Below are 18,455 nucleotides of genomic sequence, written 5' to 3'. Positions count from 1 at the left end.
CGACAAACACCCTTGCACACGTGCAGTGACCCTATTTGGTGGTGATGTATTAATCTTTTTATCTACCACCGGGTTTGATTTGCTAATATTTCATTGACAAATTCTGACCTTTGAAAAATGTGATTTAGATGATGTCACCCCCTGCTTAAAGCGCTCAGAGGCCTCGAAGCACACTTGGAATACAATCCGAACTCTTGACCGTGGACCACAAGGCCTACAAGGCCCCACCTAAGTCTTTAGGCGCCTTCAGGTCTGCGTGGACACTGACTCGGGGTGTGGAGAAGAGCGGGGCGGCTTCCCCCCTTGAATTCTCCTCCGGGTGACCGCAGCTACCTGCTTGCTTACCTGTGTGCGGGTTCTCTCCCTCCATCCATCCCTGAGCTCTGGGGAACGGGGCCCCCTCTTTGGCCATGGCCGTGACGACAGACACCGAGTGACGGGCACGGAATCCGGCACTTGTGGATGAATCCAGAATGACCCCTCCACGGTCGGCACGCCTGCACGGGCGCGGCTGAGCACGGCTGCTTGGGGCTCATCACCGTGAACCCCAGGCGAGCCCGTAGTGCTGCCCCCAGAGACGCTGGACCTCCGGAGCATGACTGCACCCTCGCCAGCCTCCCTCCCCGGGGGTGACCTCGCTCCCCACCTCCCTGAGAAAGCTGAGACACTCGGAGGACAATTCCACCTGCCGGTCCGCACCCACGCACTCGCCCCTCCTGCCCGAGAGCCGCGCGCCAGGCCAGGCCCTCTGAGTGTGGCCGACCCGGCGGGCCCGGGGCTCCAGCGCAGGTCTGGCGCTCTCTCCGGGACCATTAGCTGTGGGCACACAAACGTGCTAACATCCCTCCACAACGCAAAACAAAATCTCTTGTTCCCGCTTCTGACAGCTTCTGCCCCATCGCTCTGTCCCCTTCATAACAAAATTCTTCAAAAGAGTAGCCCATGCCCACTGGTGTCAAGTCCTTCCTCTCCTCTCCCGAGCTTTCTCAGTCAGGCTCCCTGCTCCACCCCACTGGCACTGTTCCTGCTAAATCCTGGTTCTCAGTTCTCAGCCCTCCCCCGCCTCGCTCCACCCCTCCTTCCCCTCCACACCTTGCAAAGCTCTGCTGCCTGGAGCCACACTTACTCCAGGTGTTCCTCCTACATCCACGCTGTCTCTTCCCCTCGGACCTCTCAGTGCTCTGTGTCCTCTTTAGCTTTATTTTTTGCTCTTGGAGATCTCATCAAGGCTCCTCGGTGATTTAGACCTGATCAGCACGCAATGGCTCTCCCTAACCCTATTCCCAGCCCACATGTCTCCTGAACTCCATCCCTGCGTATCCATCCAACCACCCGCTCAACATCCCAGAGGTATTGGACAGATACCCCAAACTCAACGTGTCTAAATCTGAACTCCATTGCTCACAAAACCTGTACCACCCGCAGTCTTTCCCACCTCGGATAATGCCAACTCCACCCCGCCAGTTGCTTCGGACTGAAATTCTGGTCACGCTTGACTCTTCTTTCTCTCACATCCCACATCCAATCCATAAGCAAATTCCTTGGCTCTTTCTTCAAAATACACCCGGAATTTTAACAAATCATCATACATTCATGCGATGGAATTCTAGCAATGAGGGGAAAAAAACCACAAGCCAACCAACAAACAAAAAAATCCTACCGTTTCCCTCAATAAGAGGGATGAGTCTCAGACATAACTTTAAGCTTCAAAAGACAGATACAAAAGAAAACTTACACTTGATTCCCTTTACAAAAGTTCAAGAACAGGCAAAAATCAGTCTATGCAGATGAAGGTCAGAGAGTAATGGTGACCTTTCAGAGGGCACGGGAGGGACACAGGGGAACCTTCGAGAGAGCTGAACAAGTTCCAAATACTGACCTGGGAGGGGGTTGCATGTAAGAATTTATGGAGCAATATGCTTAAGATTCATGCATTTCACTATATAAGCATTTTACCTCAATAAAAAGTAAAATTTGAAAATGCACGCCCAGAATTAGCCACTTCTCCCCACCAGCTCTGTGCCATTCTGACTCTGGCCACCGCCCTCTTCCCTCCCTCGTGTGGTGGCCGCAGTAGCGAACTGTCCCCTGCCTGCCCCTCTAGTGCCCTCTCAATACAGCAGCAGAGTGAGCCTTTAAAGTCTAAGCCATATTGAACACCAATAAAAAATAAATGTATTAATAAAAAATAAATAAATAAAGTCTAAGCCAAATCATGCAGCTTCCGTGCTGTAAATCCTGCAAGGGCTCCCCATTTACCTCAGGGTAAAGCTGTCCTTGCAGCAGCCTCCAAGCCAGCAGGTCACTGCGTTTCCGCTCCGGGTCTCCGACCACTCTCCAGCTTGATCACTCCACCCCCGCGGCACAGACCCCAACCCTTTAAGGTACACTCCTTCCTCCGGACCTTTACTTTCCCTATTTCCTCTGCGTGAAAGTTCTAATATCTGCCCGGCGTAGTCCCTCTCCTCTAAGGTTTTGCTCAAACGGCACCTCCCCGGGGGGCCTCAGCGATACCCCATTTACAGCTGCGGCCCTCTGCCCCCACCGGGCACCTCAGTTCCGCTGAGCCTGCTCCTTTCCTTCTCCGAGGGCTGGTGCTACCTCCTAGCACTCCGCATCCTAGGTATCGTGCTAACTTATTACTTAGGGTCTGTCCTCCAAACCGGTCAGCATGCAGACTCCGGGGGGTCTTTGTTCTGTTAATGAGCGTACCCCAGGTATGATAACAGATAACAATGCCTGGCGGTAGGAGGCATTCCGCAGTATAGATCTGTCCATATCAGGGCCCTGGGTGAGAATGAGAAAGGGTAACAGCTGTGCTCTCTGGAAGGACAGAAGTTCTGGCCGGAAGAGTGTCCCGAAGGACCTCTCCCACGTGAGCTGGGCAGCAAGGAGCGGGTGTAGAATAGGGTCCAGCTTCCCCCCAAGCACTGCAAGGTGTCAGGGGCCAGTCTCCTGACACCCCCCCCCGCCCCCGCTCCCACCCCAGGCAGGTTGGGAGTTTGTGCTTGGCCACCTGGGTCTGTAGGAATCCACCATCTCAACAGGTGCTAAGGGAGAGACCAGAGCAGCCTGCTCACCTTTGTATCTGCAGGTGTAAGCCCTGCAAAGTGCCTGCGACGTGGCAGGTGCAGATGTCAGTTTATGAAATACATCTACGGAAGTCCCCATGTCCCTGACCTTATTATGCCTCTACCCCCGCCAGGGATAAAACTCCCAGGGCGAGGAGCTATGCAGGGGAAGGTGTCTCATCTCTTCTTTTGGGGCAGGGAAGGCCTTTGCCAGCTGCCTCCACCTCCTTGCCTGCCCCCAAGCCAGCATTTCCAAGGGGATATGGGTGCCAACGTGCACCCACCCACCTGCCTCCTCTTCCTCTCCCATCCCACCACGACCCACCAGCTTTTTCTTTGTTCTACGGCAGCTGGCAGCCTCCTCTGGGCTTGAGTTTGGGAGGCTGAGGCTCAAGAGGCAATTCACGTGGCCCATGGAACCATGTGCTCGCCCTGCCAAGTGGGGCCAACTAGAAAGTGCCACACTCCAAGCCTCCTCCCACCCCCCACCCCGGGACTGCTCTCCTCACCAAGAGGCAAAGAAACAGAACGTCCAGGCCTCCGGGAATAGAGACTAGGCCGTGAGGGGGAGGCCAGGGCCAGCCAGTCCTGCCCTGCCTGGCCCCGAAGGGCAAAGGGGCAGAGGAGTACCGGGCGTGCCTCCGGGGACCTGCCATGTCATCAAGCTGGGCAGGAGGAGTGGGCAGAGCTGGAGTAGAGAGAGACGGGAAATATTTAACCTCGTTTAAAAATCCTGACGGAGAAAAAAAAAAAAAAAAAAATCCTGACGGAGGGGATCCCTAGGTGGCGCAGCGGTTTGGCGCCTGCCTTTGGCCCAGGGCGCGATCCTGGAGGCCCGGGATCGAATCCCACATCAGGTTCCCGGTGCATGGAGCCTGCTTCTCCCTCTGCCTGTGTCTCTGCCTCTCTCTCTCTCTCTCTGTGTGACTATCATAAAAAAAAAATAATAATAAATAAAAATAAAAATCCTGACGGGCGGAAGCTGTGCTGTATACCAGGACACGCACCCGGGCCCCGACCCCACAAACAACGTGAATTTTGCATATCACTGTCATGTTCATCGTAATCATACCAAATTGGTAACAATCCGAACAGCCGAAAATATAAGAATGAATACGTGAAACATGAAATTCATTTATTCAAGAAATGTTTCCAGCAGGCCTACTTGGTGCCAGGCACAGGGGATACGTGGGTTCGTACACGGATGTTCCTACCCCTGATCATGTTTAGCAAAGCTCAGAAAAACCAGCGGCACCATGAGGGGTTGCAAAGAAGTGGATGCCACCTGAGTACCTAACAGAGGTTAGCCTGGTCCAGGGGGAGGGGGTCGGAGGAGTCCTCCCGGGCCAGAGGCTGTTTTAGCTCAGACCCAGAAATGAACAAAAAGGCAATCCAACATTTTACCCTCATAAAATTCTTACAAAATCATCCTTATTGACATAGGGAAATACTTATGATACGGTAAGTAAATAAAGTGGGCTATAAAGCCACGCTTGCTCTCCGCCACGTAAAAATCACATTGATGTCTCTGTATATTTAGAGATTCGGATATATATAGAGACACACGTGGGAAAAGTCTCTGGAACACCAGAGTGTGAACACCAGTCATCCGTAGGCGGGAGATTTACTGGTGACTTTATCGTCTTTATTCTTCCCTGTGTTTCTCAACATTTTCACCACGAGCACCGATTGCTTCCATGCTCAGAAATAAATACCACCTGCCGGGGCACGGCCTCCAGGCTTCGGGCCCATGAGCCTCGGTGGGGTTTCTCCAGAGCTCGCTCCCGGGCACCTGGGCCGCTCGCTCCTGAAGACGACGCAGCCTCCTGGAGGCCGGCGGGGAGCTTTCTTTCACCCTTGAAACGCATCCAGGTTTCTCTGGGCTAGAATCTAGGCCCCCTCCCTCAGCAGCTCCGAGCATAAGCCACCTGGAGGCTAGCCCCAATTCAAACAAAGACATTTCCCTTTTCATCCCAAAGTGACATGTCTTCACTGTCTGCCTCGAGGCCCGCCGCTGGTCTGCTGACTTACCTGGCTCGCTGCACACTCTGTGCTGCTCCCCGAGGACCCGAAGGCCCAGGGCTCCTCGCGCCCAAGCCTTTTACATCAGAGGCTGCGGGCGAGAGTCAGGATTGGGCGGAGGGAAGAGCTCGTAGCCGAGCCCTGGGCCCCGGTTTCTCCCTCTGCAAGAGTGAGGAAGTCAAGCTTCAGGGCTCCTCTCCCCACAGCTGCTCTGGGCCTGTGACTCACCCACCCCTAGGGGAGCTGCAGACAGACGACCACCCCTGAGAGCAGATGGCATCACAGAGGACAAGGTTCTGGGGCCCGGAGGCCACAGCCGGTCACCTGGTCACCTGCTGGGGTACAAGCCCAGGAGACACTCGGGTAATCAAAAAGGATCCCGGCTCACCAGGGTGGGAAGAGCTCATTTGACTTCCAACAGCAAGCACCGTCCTCATCTACCAGATTTGTCCCCTGGCCCAGCATGCTGGCCTCCGACACTCCCCACTGTGCTCCCATCGAAGCCCTGCTGGGCAGGCGTCCAGCTGAGCACAGAGGCAGGGCTGCCAGGCGCTCCCCTGCCCATTGGCGCGAAGGTGAGCGGGTCCGAGAGGGAGGTGCCCAGCACAGCGAGCAAAATACCAAGGCCATTGGCAAAGATCAGAGGAGAAAAGTCACCCCACTGACAGCCTTGAGGAAACTCCTCCATAAATCCCACAGCTTCTTGGGGGCGGATTCCAACACATATGGGCTCCCTGGTGCAAGACATCTGTTAGACAGGCCTGGATCCAAGGCCTCTCTCTGCTCCTGACACGATGTTCGTCTGGGAAAATCACTGAACCTCCCCGGCCCCCAGACTTCAGCTTACCCACAAAAGTGTCCACGGAATGGGTCTAGCAAAACCGTCCACTAGCGAGAGGTAAGGAACACGTTGAAGCACGTAAAACAACGAAAACCAAAAACCAAAAAAGCACGTAGCATCATGCCAGGCTCAGAATGACTAGGAGCTAGAAAACACAGCCCAGCACAACCTTCCCAGGGTCTCAACACCACGTCAGCAGGAGCCACGATGCGAAGAACCACAGTGTTAGAGCCGAAGGGAAGCTCGGGCCTCAGCTCGAGTCCCTTCATCTAACAGGTGAGGTGGGGGTGGAGCTCAGAGAAGGTGCCCAGTTTCGCCAAGGATGCACAGCTAGGTAGTAACGGAGCAAGGCCCCAACTCGAGGTTTCTGGCTCCCAGATGCCCACCACCCCGTCACAGCACCCCAACCTCTCCGGCCGCAGAGCCCTTGCTCGGCCTCCCCTCCCGCAGAGAGGGCTTTGGCCAGGGACCCCCTGCTGGCACCTTGCCCCATAACCAGCCCCCTGGAGCCACCCAGGACCTCAGGGTGCGGGGTGGTGGATGAATGGAGACTCCGGGAGATTCCCTAGAAGAGCTCAGGGGAACAGGGTATGGATTACCAGGCCTGCGGTGGCGCGATGCAAATAAGATGCAAAACACATGGAAATGGCCACAGGTTATGGATGAATCAACAATTTGAGTTCTTTCTGTCTTTTTTTCTTTCTCTTTCTTGTAACTGGATCATACTATGTGATGTGAACCATTTTTCTCTCTTGGCTTTCTGCCAAATGGAATGAAATACGATTTGTGGTGGACTGAGCACTGCTTGCTTTGCTTAGTGAGGGGCCCGAGCCCGCTCCTGTGACCCACACATGCCTCACCCCCTCCCCGAGTGCAGCGCATCTGCCTCCAGTTGGCCTGTCAGGGCAGTAAGCCAAGGGCAGGGGGACCTCGGCTGAGAGATACTCCCCCAGGCCCAGCAGCTCGCCGACCAGGGCTGCCGCTCCCGTTGCAGGGGGACGTGGCAGAGACGGGCCAGGGCCCAGAGTGACCATCACGGCAGATCAGCCTCCAGGACCCTGGCTTTGGAGACAGGCCCCAGCCCCATTTCTGCCGTGGAGAAGACTTCTCCACGGGGCAGGACACCCCCAGGTGCTGCTGGGGTGCGGCTCCCAAGGAACCGTGCGAGCTGCTGGGGCAGCTGTGGTCAGATCCCTGAAGGAGAATGCAGAGGAGGTCTAGTTCCCAGCAAGAAGGTTAGAGGTCAGACACCAGGAAGGCCTGCCGCAGGCTCAACCCTGTGAGCTCTGCAGACGCATCCAACACAACGGGCGTTTACTGACTATCCGCCGCGTGCCAGACACTGAGCTAGGCATCCTGGAGACTTGGCAGAAACGGGCCGCGTGCAGTCGCTGCCTGGGTCACTGTCTTGAACACGCTGACAATCCACCAGGGAAGGAAAAACATGTATAAATATAACCTGACAGTATTTTGAAACCTCCCTGGGAATGCAGCGTGTGTTCGTGGGGCGGGGGGCGGGGGGGGCATGTGTGTGGGTGTGTGAGAGCACGAGCGTGCACGGGGTGGGGTGCCAGGGCTTGCTCATTCAGACCCACTTTGAGCCATACGGTAATGCTGCTGATAAAGCTACGGACAGAGACATAGTATGGCCTGCAGGTGATACTACGCGCATTTTATAGCCCTAAGGGTTTTCTATATAGGAGTTCATAGTATTTCTCCATTCATTTGAGGAGGAAGGTCCTATTATTAATTTTCCCTTTTATAGATGAGGAAATTGAAGGTTCACAAGATGAAGAAGTGACTTTCCCAAGGTCACACAGCTAGGACTTCACAGTTAGGATTCGAACCCAGGCCTGGACTCTACGCATTCGCCGCCTCGGCCCGCAGAAGGCAGCTGGTCGGGGCGCCTGGTGCCTCAGTCACTTAAGCGTCTGCTTTCGGCCCAGGTCATGATCCTGGGGGCCTGGGGTGGAGCCCAGCATCGGCTCCCTGCTCAGCGGGGGTTCGCTTCTCCCTCTGCCCCTCGCCCACTCGTGCTCTCTCTCTCTCAAATAAACAAAATCTTAAAAAAAAATAGAGGTAATAATATTAAAAGGAGGAGGAGGAGGAAGAGAAGGAGAAGAGAGGAAAGTTCCTCAAGACCTGGCTCCTGGAGGCTGGAGCCAGGAGCAGCCACAGCTGCCCCGGGGGAGGTGGAGCCTGCGGTTCCTGCCGCACAGCCCCCGCCCGACCCCACAGGGCGAGTGGAGCACATTCTGAGTCCCGCGACCTCTGTCACTTACGACCAGGCCTCTGGCTCACCTTGGCACCCGCTGAGCCACACAATTTCTGGAGCGGCCCTCCTACCTCTGCAGACCTGCGGGAGTTTCCTAACGTGGCAACACTTGGTTCTAATGGTCGGCTCGGCTCGGAGGCGCAGCCCGCTCTAATGGGCTGAGACCAGCTTCCTCCGCCCCAGCCGCCTGCGGCCTGCGACTAATGGTGGCAGCGAGGCCCCTCCTCCGCCTCCACCCCCACCCCGTCCCCGCAGCACTCTTCACCCACCTGCCCTGGGAAGCTGGCAGTGCTGAAGGAAGCCGGGCACGGGCACGGGCATGACGGTGCCCGGGCAGGGGGCTCGGGAAGGAAGGGAGGTGGGCAGTGGAATCTAGGCTGCGCTCCCACCTGCTTCGGGAGACCCTCTGGGTCTTTCCCAACTTTCTCCTTTAGCAGCTCCTACTCCACCTCCCTCAGAGGATCATGGAGGACACAGGGAAGACACGCTGCACGAAGAAAAGCTTGGAAAAGGTAAACGTGCACAAATGTACTGCAAACGGGAGAGCCGTGGGCGCCGCAGCCTTCCCCGGGCAAGCTGCCAAGCGAGGCCAGAGGCCCCGTGTCCCAGATCTGGAAGCTGCTCTGGAAGGCGGGTGCCAGACAAGGCCAGAGCTCCCTGGTAGAAGGGGAATCTGCTGGTGACAGGACTTGGAGGGGGCAAGCACGCCTCACAAGAGCGTCCCAGCAGGACCAGCGCTGGCTGCGCGCCCAGGCATTCACTGGCACTTGGTGGCCCAGGCACTGCCTGGTGACGACATTACAGCCTGGCAGGCCCCGGCGTGGACCGGACACCCGCATGAGGACCGCCACCCTGGTGCTGCCTGGACCCGGCGTAAGCACCTCTGCTGGGACCGGCATAGACGCACACAGTTTAGCCAGAGAACAGGGCCTGCGTCGCCCCCCCTGCCGGCCTGGCGCAGAGATCCCGTAAGTGGACGCTGGGCAGAGGTAATCAGACGCCGGGGCTCAAGGGGACAGCCCCGGAGGGTGGAGCCGGCGGCCACGGCCACAGAGAACAGGAGCCACCAGCGTGTTCAGGACGCCCGCTGGGATCTGCCGGAGAAGCAGCACTGGGCGGCGTGGGCCACCTCCGTCATCCTCGCCCCTCTAGCAGTCGGCTCTGCCCCTTCCACCTCCCTGGGGCCAGTGGGCTCGGTTTACCCCCCTCTTTGGGCAAAGCCTCCAGGCAGCCTGGCCTTTCCCAGCTGTATCCGAACAGCCGCAGCTCCAGCTCTGGGGGCCCGGGCACCGCCAGGTTCAGGTTCCTCCAGCCGCCCAGCCCCCCGCGGCTTCAACTGCGGCTCAGCTCAGCTCACTGCTCCCGGGGAGAGCGGGGGACAGAGGGCAGAGCCAGGGCTGGGGCACAATCTGGCTTTCGCGGGGTCTGTTGCTCTACCTGTCATCCTCTCTAGGTGCACCCCGGCCCGGGGTGCAGGGTGGGGCGCAGTGGGTACCTTGGGCGCTCTGGACTCACCGGAGTGGGATCTTGACGCGGAGGTAGCGGTCCACGGCAATGGCCAGCAGGGCCAGGATGGAGCTCTGGGTGAGGATGAGGACAGGGCAGGCGACCATGAGGCAGGTGTGGAAGTAGGTCCGCGGCCCGATGTTGATGAGGATGGCCAGCGGGATGACCAGGGCGCCCACCGCCACGTCAGCCACCGCCAGCGACACGATGAAGCAGAAGGTGGCATCCCGCAGCGCCTGGTTCACCTTCACTGCCCAGATCACCAGCACGTTCCCGGGCACAGAGACCAGGGCGATGAGCACCTCGATGCCAATGTAGGCGGCCTGGAAGGCCGAGATGGCGGGCGGCATGGCAGGCGCGGGCCAGGCACATCAGCAGGCGGGCGCGGAGGGTCCGGGGACAGGCACCTGTGGTGGGAAGCCCGGGGTGGGGAGGCCTGCCTGGGGGGGAGCCCAGGCCGCTGGAGATCCCGCGCCCTGCAGCTGCACCCCACTGCGCCCTAGAGCCTGCCGGGCTGGCGGGTACCCTGGCCCTTCCTCCGCCTAATCTTTGTCCCCTCCCCTTATCGTCCCGGAGGTTCCATTCAACAACTTAAAATAGCAGCGCTCGCTGCTCCGCCTTATCAGGTGTGCGGCGCCCCAGGCCACACCCCGCCAGGGGTCCCCGGGCGGCTCCGCCCTCCCCCTCACCGGCCGCAGGGCGCTCACCCTCCACCCTCGGCCGCTGGACACCGGGGTCCGCGGGCGCCGCCCCAGTTCCGGCACCTGGATGCGCGCGGGCTGCGGGGGGCGGGGGCACCGGGCAGGGCAGAGCAGGGCAGGGCACCGGCGCTCACCGGCCCGGGCTCCCGCGCAGCTCCGGCCTTCGAGCCGTCACATGGTCGCGGAGGCTCAGCCCCGGGCGCCTTTAAAGACGTAGCGCCCCGGTCACCTGGGCCGGGCAGGGGGCGGGCGGCGGGCGGCGGGCGGCGGGCTCCCCCGACCCGCCCCGCATCCCGCGCCCGCCGCCCCGCACCCCTGCACCCTGCGGCCCAACCCTGCGCCCCCGCCCCACAGCCCTGCGCCCCCCGCAGCCCTGCGCCCTGCGCCCCCGCCCCGCAGCCCTGCGCCCCCGCCCCGCACCCCTGCGCCCCCCGCCCTCCCCTCCGCAGCCCTGTGCCCCCCGCCCCTGCGCCCCCGCTCCGCAGCCCTGCGCCCCCCAACCCTGCGCCCCCGCCCCGCAGCCCTGCGCCCCCCGCCTCGCACCCCTGCGCCCCCCGCCCTCCCCTCCGCAGCCCTGCGCCCCCCGCCCCGCAGCCCTGCGCCCCCAACCCTGCGCTCCCCGCCCCGCAGCCCTACGGTCCCGCAGGGACCCTCCCGGCCCGGGCTCTCCCCGCCCCCGCCCGCCCCGAGGGGCAGTCCGGTCCCCCCTCCACCCTCCCCTGCTCCCCGCACCGGCGGCCGCGGCGACCCGAGGCACAGACTTACCCAAGGTCACGCGGGCGGGCAGGGCTCCGAGCACCTGCGCCGGGGCCCAGCGCCCTCCCGGCCCGACGCCTCCGCGCCGCCCTCCGGGGATGCCCGCCGCGCGCCGCCGCCTGTCGGGCCCCGGGACGAGCCGAGCCGCGGGCCTGGCCTCCGGCGCCTCCGTCGCCCCCGCGGGAGCCGAGTGACGAGCGGCTCCGCGCCCCGGGAGGGCGGGGGGAGGCGGGGGCGGCGGCACCGCGGCCCCTCCCTCCTCGCCGCGCCTCCTCCCCCACCCCCTCCTCCAGACAAAGGAAGTGATTCTGGGGAGAAGCGCCGGCCCCAGCTCCAGGCGGGGCGGTGGATGCCCGGGGGAGGACGGGCACCTCCCGCGCCCCCCGCCCCGGCCCGGCCCCCGCGCCCAGGCGACCCCGGCCCGGAGCCCCCAGCCCCCAGCACAGCGCTGCAGGCTCCAGGCTCCGGCCTGAGCCACCACATCCCTCCCGCGTCCCCGCCGTCCTTCGTCCTTCGGGGCTGCTCGCTGGCCCCCTGCAAGGTCCGCTGCGCGGATGGGGGCACTGGGCCTCGGGGAAGTGACCGACCTTCCCAAGAGGATCTCGGCCGCTGTCACCCCCTCCCGTGCCCCCTTCCCGCCTCCCCGCCCTCTCCATGGCCCAGTACCTAAGCCCAGGGGTACCCAGCCCAAGACTCGGGGACGGAGGGGGCTTCCAAGACATCACAGAGCAGGTCTTAAGGGGACCAGAGGAAGAAAGCAGGCTCCTGACTCCCGACACAGTGCTCTCCACACTGCCCCATCCTGGCCCCTCTTGGCTGCCTCCTGCTGCAGGTGCCATCTAGGTAGCCCACTGGTCCCTCACCCAGAACCCCGTGCCTTGCAGAGACCCTGACCTGAGAAACCCTTGTTGGTAGATATTGGAAATGGGTCTGGGAGGGCAAAGAGAACCAGTGCCACCGGGCCACACCCAGGCCCCAGAGGGCGCTGCCCCCTTGCTGGGTCTTGGGAGGAGGGTGAGCTTGCAGCTTCGGCTGGCGGGAAGGGGGGCATCGAAGCACAGGAGTGATGGGCTGGGGCAGGACGCCCAGCAGCAGGAGGAGAAGGTCAGATGGGGTTGATCCTGGGGGAGGAGGAGGAAGAAACCCAGGAGAGGGCAAAATTGCAGTGTCCCTGGAGTCCAGCTGGAGAAATAGGGAGGGGGGCACTCTCCCTGACCGCTGTCCCTCCACGCCCCTGCGTGGACTGCGTGGAGGTTAAGACTTCCCTAACACCCCCAGTGATGCTTGCCCCCCAAGCCCCACGCCAACCTGTGGGTCTATCCCCACCTGCCTTGGACCCTGGCCTTGACCCAAGTTCTTCTGGGGTCAAGGTTTTCTTCTGATTTCTCACTCAGCCCCCCGATTTTCACTCATGTAGCTGATGACAGAAAGAGCCAGGAAGCCCCCAGCAGGTCTATCTTGGGGCGGAGGCGGGTGGTGGTGGTGGAGGGTGGTGACTGCATCACCCTATGTCACCTTCCAGCATCTTCAGCTGCAGAGGACACCTGAGCCCACCCCCAACTCCTCTAACTGTGGGTGGTTGACGTTTAGTGGATACGTTTGCGCAATACCTGTACATCATTTGTTTTTCCTCGGTTCTGGGTAAAATGAACCAAAACCCTCTTCCCTCTCTCCCTTCCTCCCTCAACCTCTGCTTGTTCCCAGGGCCAGGCCTCCTGGGGGATTAGACTGGCCTGTCTGAGAACAGAGCTGGCCCAGTCAGGGTCCCTCCCAGAGTATCCTGGAAAACACACCATCCCCTCAAGTCTTCGGCAGGAGGGAGTGGGGGTGTCAGTGGTGAACACAACGCTCCTGGGCGACAGAGCCATTCGGTGCAGTGAGAAGAGCACTTGATCAAGAGTCGGAAGAGCTGGAAGCTGACTCACTGGATGGGGGTCCAAGCAAATCTCTTCTCCTCCCTGGGCGCCTGTTTACCCATCGGTCAGCTTAGCTGAGTGACGTCTTTCGTCCTCTCCTGCTCCAACAGCTGGTAAGTCCATTCCAAGGTGGGAAACATGGAGTCCACGGGTTCTGGGTCTTTCTACCTGGAAACCTTCTGAGTCCTGGCTGCCCCACATAGGACAGACTCCAGGATGGAGCGGAGGAGAGCTCTGTGGTGGGGGAAGGGGGACGTCGGGTCTATAGTGGGAAGAAGACAACGTGGGAAGGTGTGAGCAGAGCAGGGGGAACAAGATATCAAGAGTTTGCACTGAGCCAAAAACTCTGGCTTTCGAAGTCTGTCCGGGACTCCTAACTAGAGGACCCCCCAGGGTCCACTCGTGCTCTGCAGACCATGAGCCTCCATGCTTTCCCCTGCCTAGAACAGCCGAGTCTTGGTTTCCTCATCCATAAAATGGGCGTGGGAACTGCACCTCGCCTCGCCTCGTCGTTGTGAGGCCTTGAGCTGACTTGCGGGGTGTGGGTGGGATTTTATCCACAAGGCAAGTGGGCGGCACCAGGCAGGTGGACTCGGCTCCACGCGGCCAGTCATGCTGATCCCACAGGTTCCAGAGCTGGGGACCCTCACGGGGTCCTTACCTAGCGAAAGCTTCTCTCTGGCCTGTGGCTCTGGGGACAGGAGAATAAGATCTCAGTGGGTCTAAGTCCCCCCAGGGCCTCGCCCCTTCACCTTTGGTCCCACTTCTTTGCTTCTGGAGCCCCACCCTGGGCTGCTTGGGGCCTCCCACCCCTGCAGTCTTTGTGCTGCCGGCAGGGGTGTAGGGGGAAGAGAGGGGGCTGAAGTGGGAGCACCCCTGAGGGCAACCCTGCATGCCCTCCTTGCTAGAGTCCTCCCAGCGAGAGAAGCCACCGCTGAGCACGCCTTCCTCCGGGTACCGGCAGGGAGGGTGTAGCCAGGCCAGGCCAGGCCAGCTAGCAGCCCCACCCGAGAGCCTGAGGGAGTGGACAAGGTTATGAGCTTGGCCTCTTTCCCTTTCCAGCAGGCAGGAGGCTATCTGGTCCCTGGGTGTCTCTCAGCGTTGTTCTGGGTGGTGTGTGTCCAAGGAGGGGAAGGAGGGCTGCGCCAGGGCCGCAGGTCCTCCCGCCCTGGGGAGCCCACCTCCAGGCCCCTGCAGTGACTTCCTCTGCCTTCAGGTCTGGACTCCAGGTCTCTCTGCCTCCTCGTCCCCTCCGGTGCCCAGGTCAGAGGCTGCTGCGGAAGAGACGCCGGGGAAGGAGCGCAGAGCGGCCTGAGTGCTCCCCGCATGTCCTCCCACCGCTGAGGGCAGGGGAGGCATGGGCCGGGCCGGGGGCCAGTGCGAGTTCCCGAAGGAGGCCGCCCCTCAGCTTCTGTCCCAGCCCCGGTGCCCCTGCTGCATCCACTCCTCCTCCTGTCCTGTTCAACAGGCGTTGATCAGATCCCTTTTTGGATCAGACAGTGAGCCGAGCACCGGGACAGAGAGAGAAGAAAACCAGTCTCCCCCGTAGTTTCAGAAAGGGCTCCAGTCAGGCGGGGAAACTACCCCCCCCCCACCCGTGAGACGCGGGAGGTCTTTCCAGCCTCAGTCTACCCCACCTTCCTCTTGCTGAATTTCAGGAGGGATGAAGAAGCCTGATGCCAGAGCTGTGGGCCGGCCGAGCCCTCTCACCAGTGGGCGGGCGGGGCGCGGGCTGCGATCGAGGCCTTCGGGGCTTGAGCCCCGGGACCCCCGGGGTGGGAAGGAGCCACCCCGCGTCAGCTAGAGCGCTGACCTCCCGTGTGGGTTCCTGGTGTGAGGCTTTATATCAAGGTAAGAGTTTATTAGTTCTGTGCCTTTAAATACTAGAAAATCTGAACGTCAACCCAACCTCATCGTTGTGTACAAAGGAAACCGAGACCCAGAGGAGCAGTGAACTTGCTCGGGCCCACCCACGAGATGGGGGACAGCCCGGTGCCGCGGGGGGAAGGGGGGGCGGCCACAAGTGAGCCACGCTCCCGCCTGGGTCCGCGGACCCCTTTGAGCACCAGCCCTTTAAACCGGCCGGGCTCTCAGCCTCGCCCGCTCAGGAGGGAGGAGGCCCAGACGCAGCCGAGCGGCATCCACGACACCGCGGTGATAGAGGTGTGGCAGCGGCACGGCCAGTTAACATCCGTGAACACGCACATTATGTTCCACGCGGAGCGGCCCCTCTAAGGCTCACCGCGCGCCGGCAGAGAGCATCGCCGCGGTCAGTGGCAGCCGGGAGGTCAGAGGGAAGCCGCCTGGCAGGGCTGGTACTAACCCAGATGCGGGGCCCTGTGCTCGTGCAGGGGCGTGGGAGGGTCAGGGTGATGGGAGTCGCTGCACCCGTTGATCTGGAAGCGGTTCTTGGAGGAGAGAATCCCCGGCAGCCTCGTGGATGCATTTGCTGGCTCCACGGGTGTGTGTCGGAGACCTACCATGAGACGGCGCCAGTCCGAGGTGCCATCCGAGTGCTTGCAGCGTGGGACCCAGAGGCCTGGGTCAGGCCTGCTTAGAATCAGCTGAAGCTCCAAGGGATATGTTCCGGGACCTCCCTGGGCCTGCCCGGCCTGGGTTGGGTCTTGGAGGAGGAGCAGGGTGCTCTGCGTTCGTGGAGAAGTTCTGGTGGCATGGAGGAGGGGTTTCTGGGCAAGAGTGGGGCCTTGGCCAGGGCACTGACCTCAGGCTGGGCAGCAGGGTGACAGCTGGGGGCCGTGCTGCTGGTGGCCTCCCGGGGGAGGCTGAGAAGACTCGAGTGGGCCATGCATCTGGTTAAACCCAGAAGGCCTCAGCCCCAGCCCCGGCTCCACCCCGTAGCACCAGGTGAACCCAAGCACTCACCACATCTCTCCAAGCCTCAGTCTTCTTTTCCATAAAAGAGGAATAATTACGTTGCCTGTTTTTTGTTTGTTTGTTTGTTTGTTGTTTGTTTGAAAGTACTTTTCAGGTTGTAAATCACTGGGCGGATATCATGACCTCCTCTATGGGAGACGGGAAGCCTCTGGGCCTTTTTGAGCAGGAGGCCGAAGGATCTGAAAGATACTTTGGAAAGATCATTCTGTGACCCTGTGCAGGGCGGGCTGGAGGAGCGAGAGGTAAAACAGGAAGACCTGTCGTGGCCACAGAAGATTAGAAGCCACCATAAGAGGAAATGGTGGGAACAGAGAAAATAGACAAGAGAGATGTCACATGGGACCCCCCACCCCGGGCTCCTTGGCCAGTCACGCAGAGCAGCCAGGGAGAATGGAGAGGTGCTGACTCGGATCCCCAGCTTGGGCTCCTGGGGGGTGCTGGCCACTGTCAGGCGGACACGACACAGGAGACGCAAGTTTCGGGGACTGAGCAAGGAGGACAGGTTGGGTGGGTGTGCGTAAGGGGACATCCAGGAGCAAGGGCCAGCAGGCTTGTGCAAGTGGCCAAGGAGGCAGTCGCAGCTCCAGCTGGGTCATCTCATGAGGCGGAGGTCAAAGCCCTGGGAGAGATGGGGTCGCTCGGGAAGGCACGCAGAAGGAAAAATGGAGGGGAACAGCCAGAGGGAGAGCGGGCTAGCAGGTGTTTCAGGGAGAAGGGTGCTGAGTGGTTCAGGATCCCAGGGGGGAAGTGGTAGGATGCGGTGACAGGAGGGGAGGAGCGGGGGTAGAGGCCCAATCTCTCTCCAGGGTTAACGCTGGGCGGGGGGGCGTGGGGAAGGGAATAAAAGCTGGACAGTTGGCGGCGGGAGAGTGGGGTCGAGAAGAGGCTGGTTTCAGGCGGGGAGATCTGAGCATGCTCACAGCCGAGGGAGCGAAGCAGGGGCAAGAAGAGGTGAATCAGAGGGAAGAGCAACTGAGAACAGACCCTGCTTGTCAAGGACCCTAAGTGGTTGATGACAGCCGGCTGGGCAGGCGCTCGGGCGCTCACCGCCCTGGGAGTGCTAGCTCTCCAGCATCTCCCCCGGAGCACCCCACCCCCCCCCCCCCTGCCCGGCGCTGCCCCACCCCCACCGCGCCCAGCGGACACGTGCCAGCAGTTTGCCCGCCACATTGCACACCAATTAAAGAATCAGCCTTGTCCAGGCACCAGCATCTCCTCATCTGGCAGCGGGTGGCCCGGCCCCGCCCCTGACCCCAGCCCAGAGGGCGCCAGCCACTGACTGCTTGGCTTCTCCGGCCCGATTGCAGCCAGAGTGGTACCCCTGGGCAGCCCACCTGCCCCCCCACACCGCCTGGAGACGCCGAGTGGGCTCCATCACTTAACAGACTCAATAGAGCTCCCTGCCCAGCCACCCCATCCTGACCAAGACACGCTCCCCACCTTCCCGGACTCCCCAGACACCATCTGCAGGATGCAAGGGCCGGGATCCCCTGCTTCCTCTCCCTGCAGTGGGCAGAAGGGTAAATCAAGGCAGGGGAGCTCCCGTGGCTGTCGGAGGTCAGGCAGGGTGGCATCCGGACTCCCTAGTGCTTCCCTATTCCTTCCCACACATCAAACGGTGCCCTCGCACCTCAGGAAGGAGAAGGAGGCCCGTTACCTCCTGTATGTTCTCAGAGGGAGAAGAAGGCCCTGAAGATCGGGGGAGAGAGGGAAGGGGGAGCACAAGTAGCGTTTCTAGATTAAACTCAGGACACCCAGAGACATTTTTAAAGAGCTTTATTGATGCGTAGTTTGCACATCATGAAGTTCACCCATTTGAAGTGTAACACTCCATGATTTTTCAGCATAATTACAGAATTGTGCGGCCATCCCCATAATTTAATTTTGGAACATTTTCATCACCCTCCAAAGAAACCTTGCACCCACGAGCAGTCACTCCCTGAGCCCTCTCCAGTCCTACGTAGACCCGGCAGCCACTCCTCTGCTTGCCGTCCCTGTGGATGCTCCTGCCCTGGACCTTCCACCTGGATGGAACCATGCACTGGGGGCCCGGGCACTGGCTTCTTCCACTTGGTGTGACGTTTTCCAAGTCCCTCTCTATCGGACGTGTCCGTACCTCGTTCTTTTTCAGGACTGAGTAATATTCCATCTCGTGCCTGTACCACGTTGTGTCTACCCATTCGTCAGTTGATGGACGTTCGCGTGGTTTCCACTTTCAGGCTCCTATAAATAATGCTGCTATGAAATTCGTGTATGAGTTTTTGTGTGAACATATGTTTTCACTTGTTCTGGGTAGATACGGACAGAAGGAGGGGCAGGACCACAGGCCTGGGCCTTTGTCACGTCCATCCCAGGTATCGTCACGCTGCCTGGTGCAGAAGCTCTTCTGATCCCGTTCAACAGGTTAAATCACAGGCTCCGAGAGAGGCCTGGAACCACCACGAGCTGGAACTGGGGCAGGGGCTCAGGCCT

General features: G+C 60.5%; 2 protein-coding genes and 1 long non-coding RNA gene across 4 annotated transcripts in view; 2 read left to right on the top strand and 1 right to left on the bottom strand.

Moving 5' to 3' along the window:
• Positions 1–11,318, bottom strand: part of ADORA1 (adenosine A1 receptor) — a 29,452-nt gene extending 18,134 nt beyond the window's left edge. Inside the window, exons 1-2 of one of the 2 annotated variants that reach the window (XM_072733517.1) lie at positions 11,182–11,318; positions 9,725–10,122 (exon numbers count right to left, since the gene is read on the bottom strand). In XM_072733517.1, coding sequence (XP_072589618.1) covers positions 9,725–10,065 — 341 coding nt within the window. In that variant the 5' untranslated portion in view covers positions 10,066–10,122; positions 11,182–11,318. Of the gene's footprint in view, positions 1–9,724; positions 10,123–10,422; positions 10,648–11,181 lie in introns of those variants that run through there. The other variant, XM_026017968.2, reaches the window with a different exon arrangement.
• On the top strand, positions 8,473–16,020 carry LOC140595027 (uncharacterized). The gene is made up of 3 exons (XR_011996432.1): positions 8,473–9,177; positions 12,877–13,201; positions 14,305–16,020. It is a non-coding gene; the product is annotated as an uncharacterized lncRNA (long non-coding RNA).
• LOC112934516 (uncharacterized) lies at positions 10,484–18,229 on the top strand. Its single transcript, XM_072733627.1, has 3 exons — positions 10,484–10,489; positions 10,634–16,225; positions 17,828–18,229. The coding sequence occupies exons 1-2, from the start codon at positions 10,484–10,486 to the stop codon at positions 11,840–11,842; spliced, it is 1,215 nt and encodes a 404-aa protein (XP_072589728.1). The 3' UTR covers positions 11,843–16,225; positions 17,828–18,229.
• The last annotated feature ends 226 nt before the right edge of the window (positions 18,230–18,455 follow it).

The sequence above is a fragment of the Vulpes vulpes genome, chromosome 13 (genome assembly GCF_048418805.1).
Source record: "Vulpes vulpes isolate BD-2025 chromosome 13, VulVul3, whole genome shotgun sequence".
Lineage (NCBI taxonomy): Eukaryota > Metazoa > Chordata > Mammalia > Carnivora > Canidae > Vulpes > Vulpes vulpes.
Note: the sequence above shows the minus strand (reverse complement) of the source record. Positions and strands in the feature narration are given on the sequence as shown.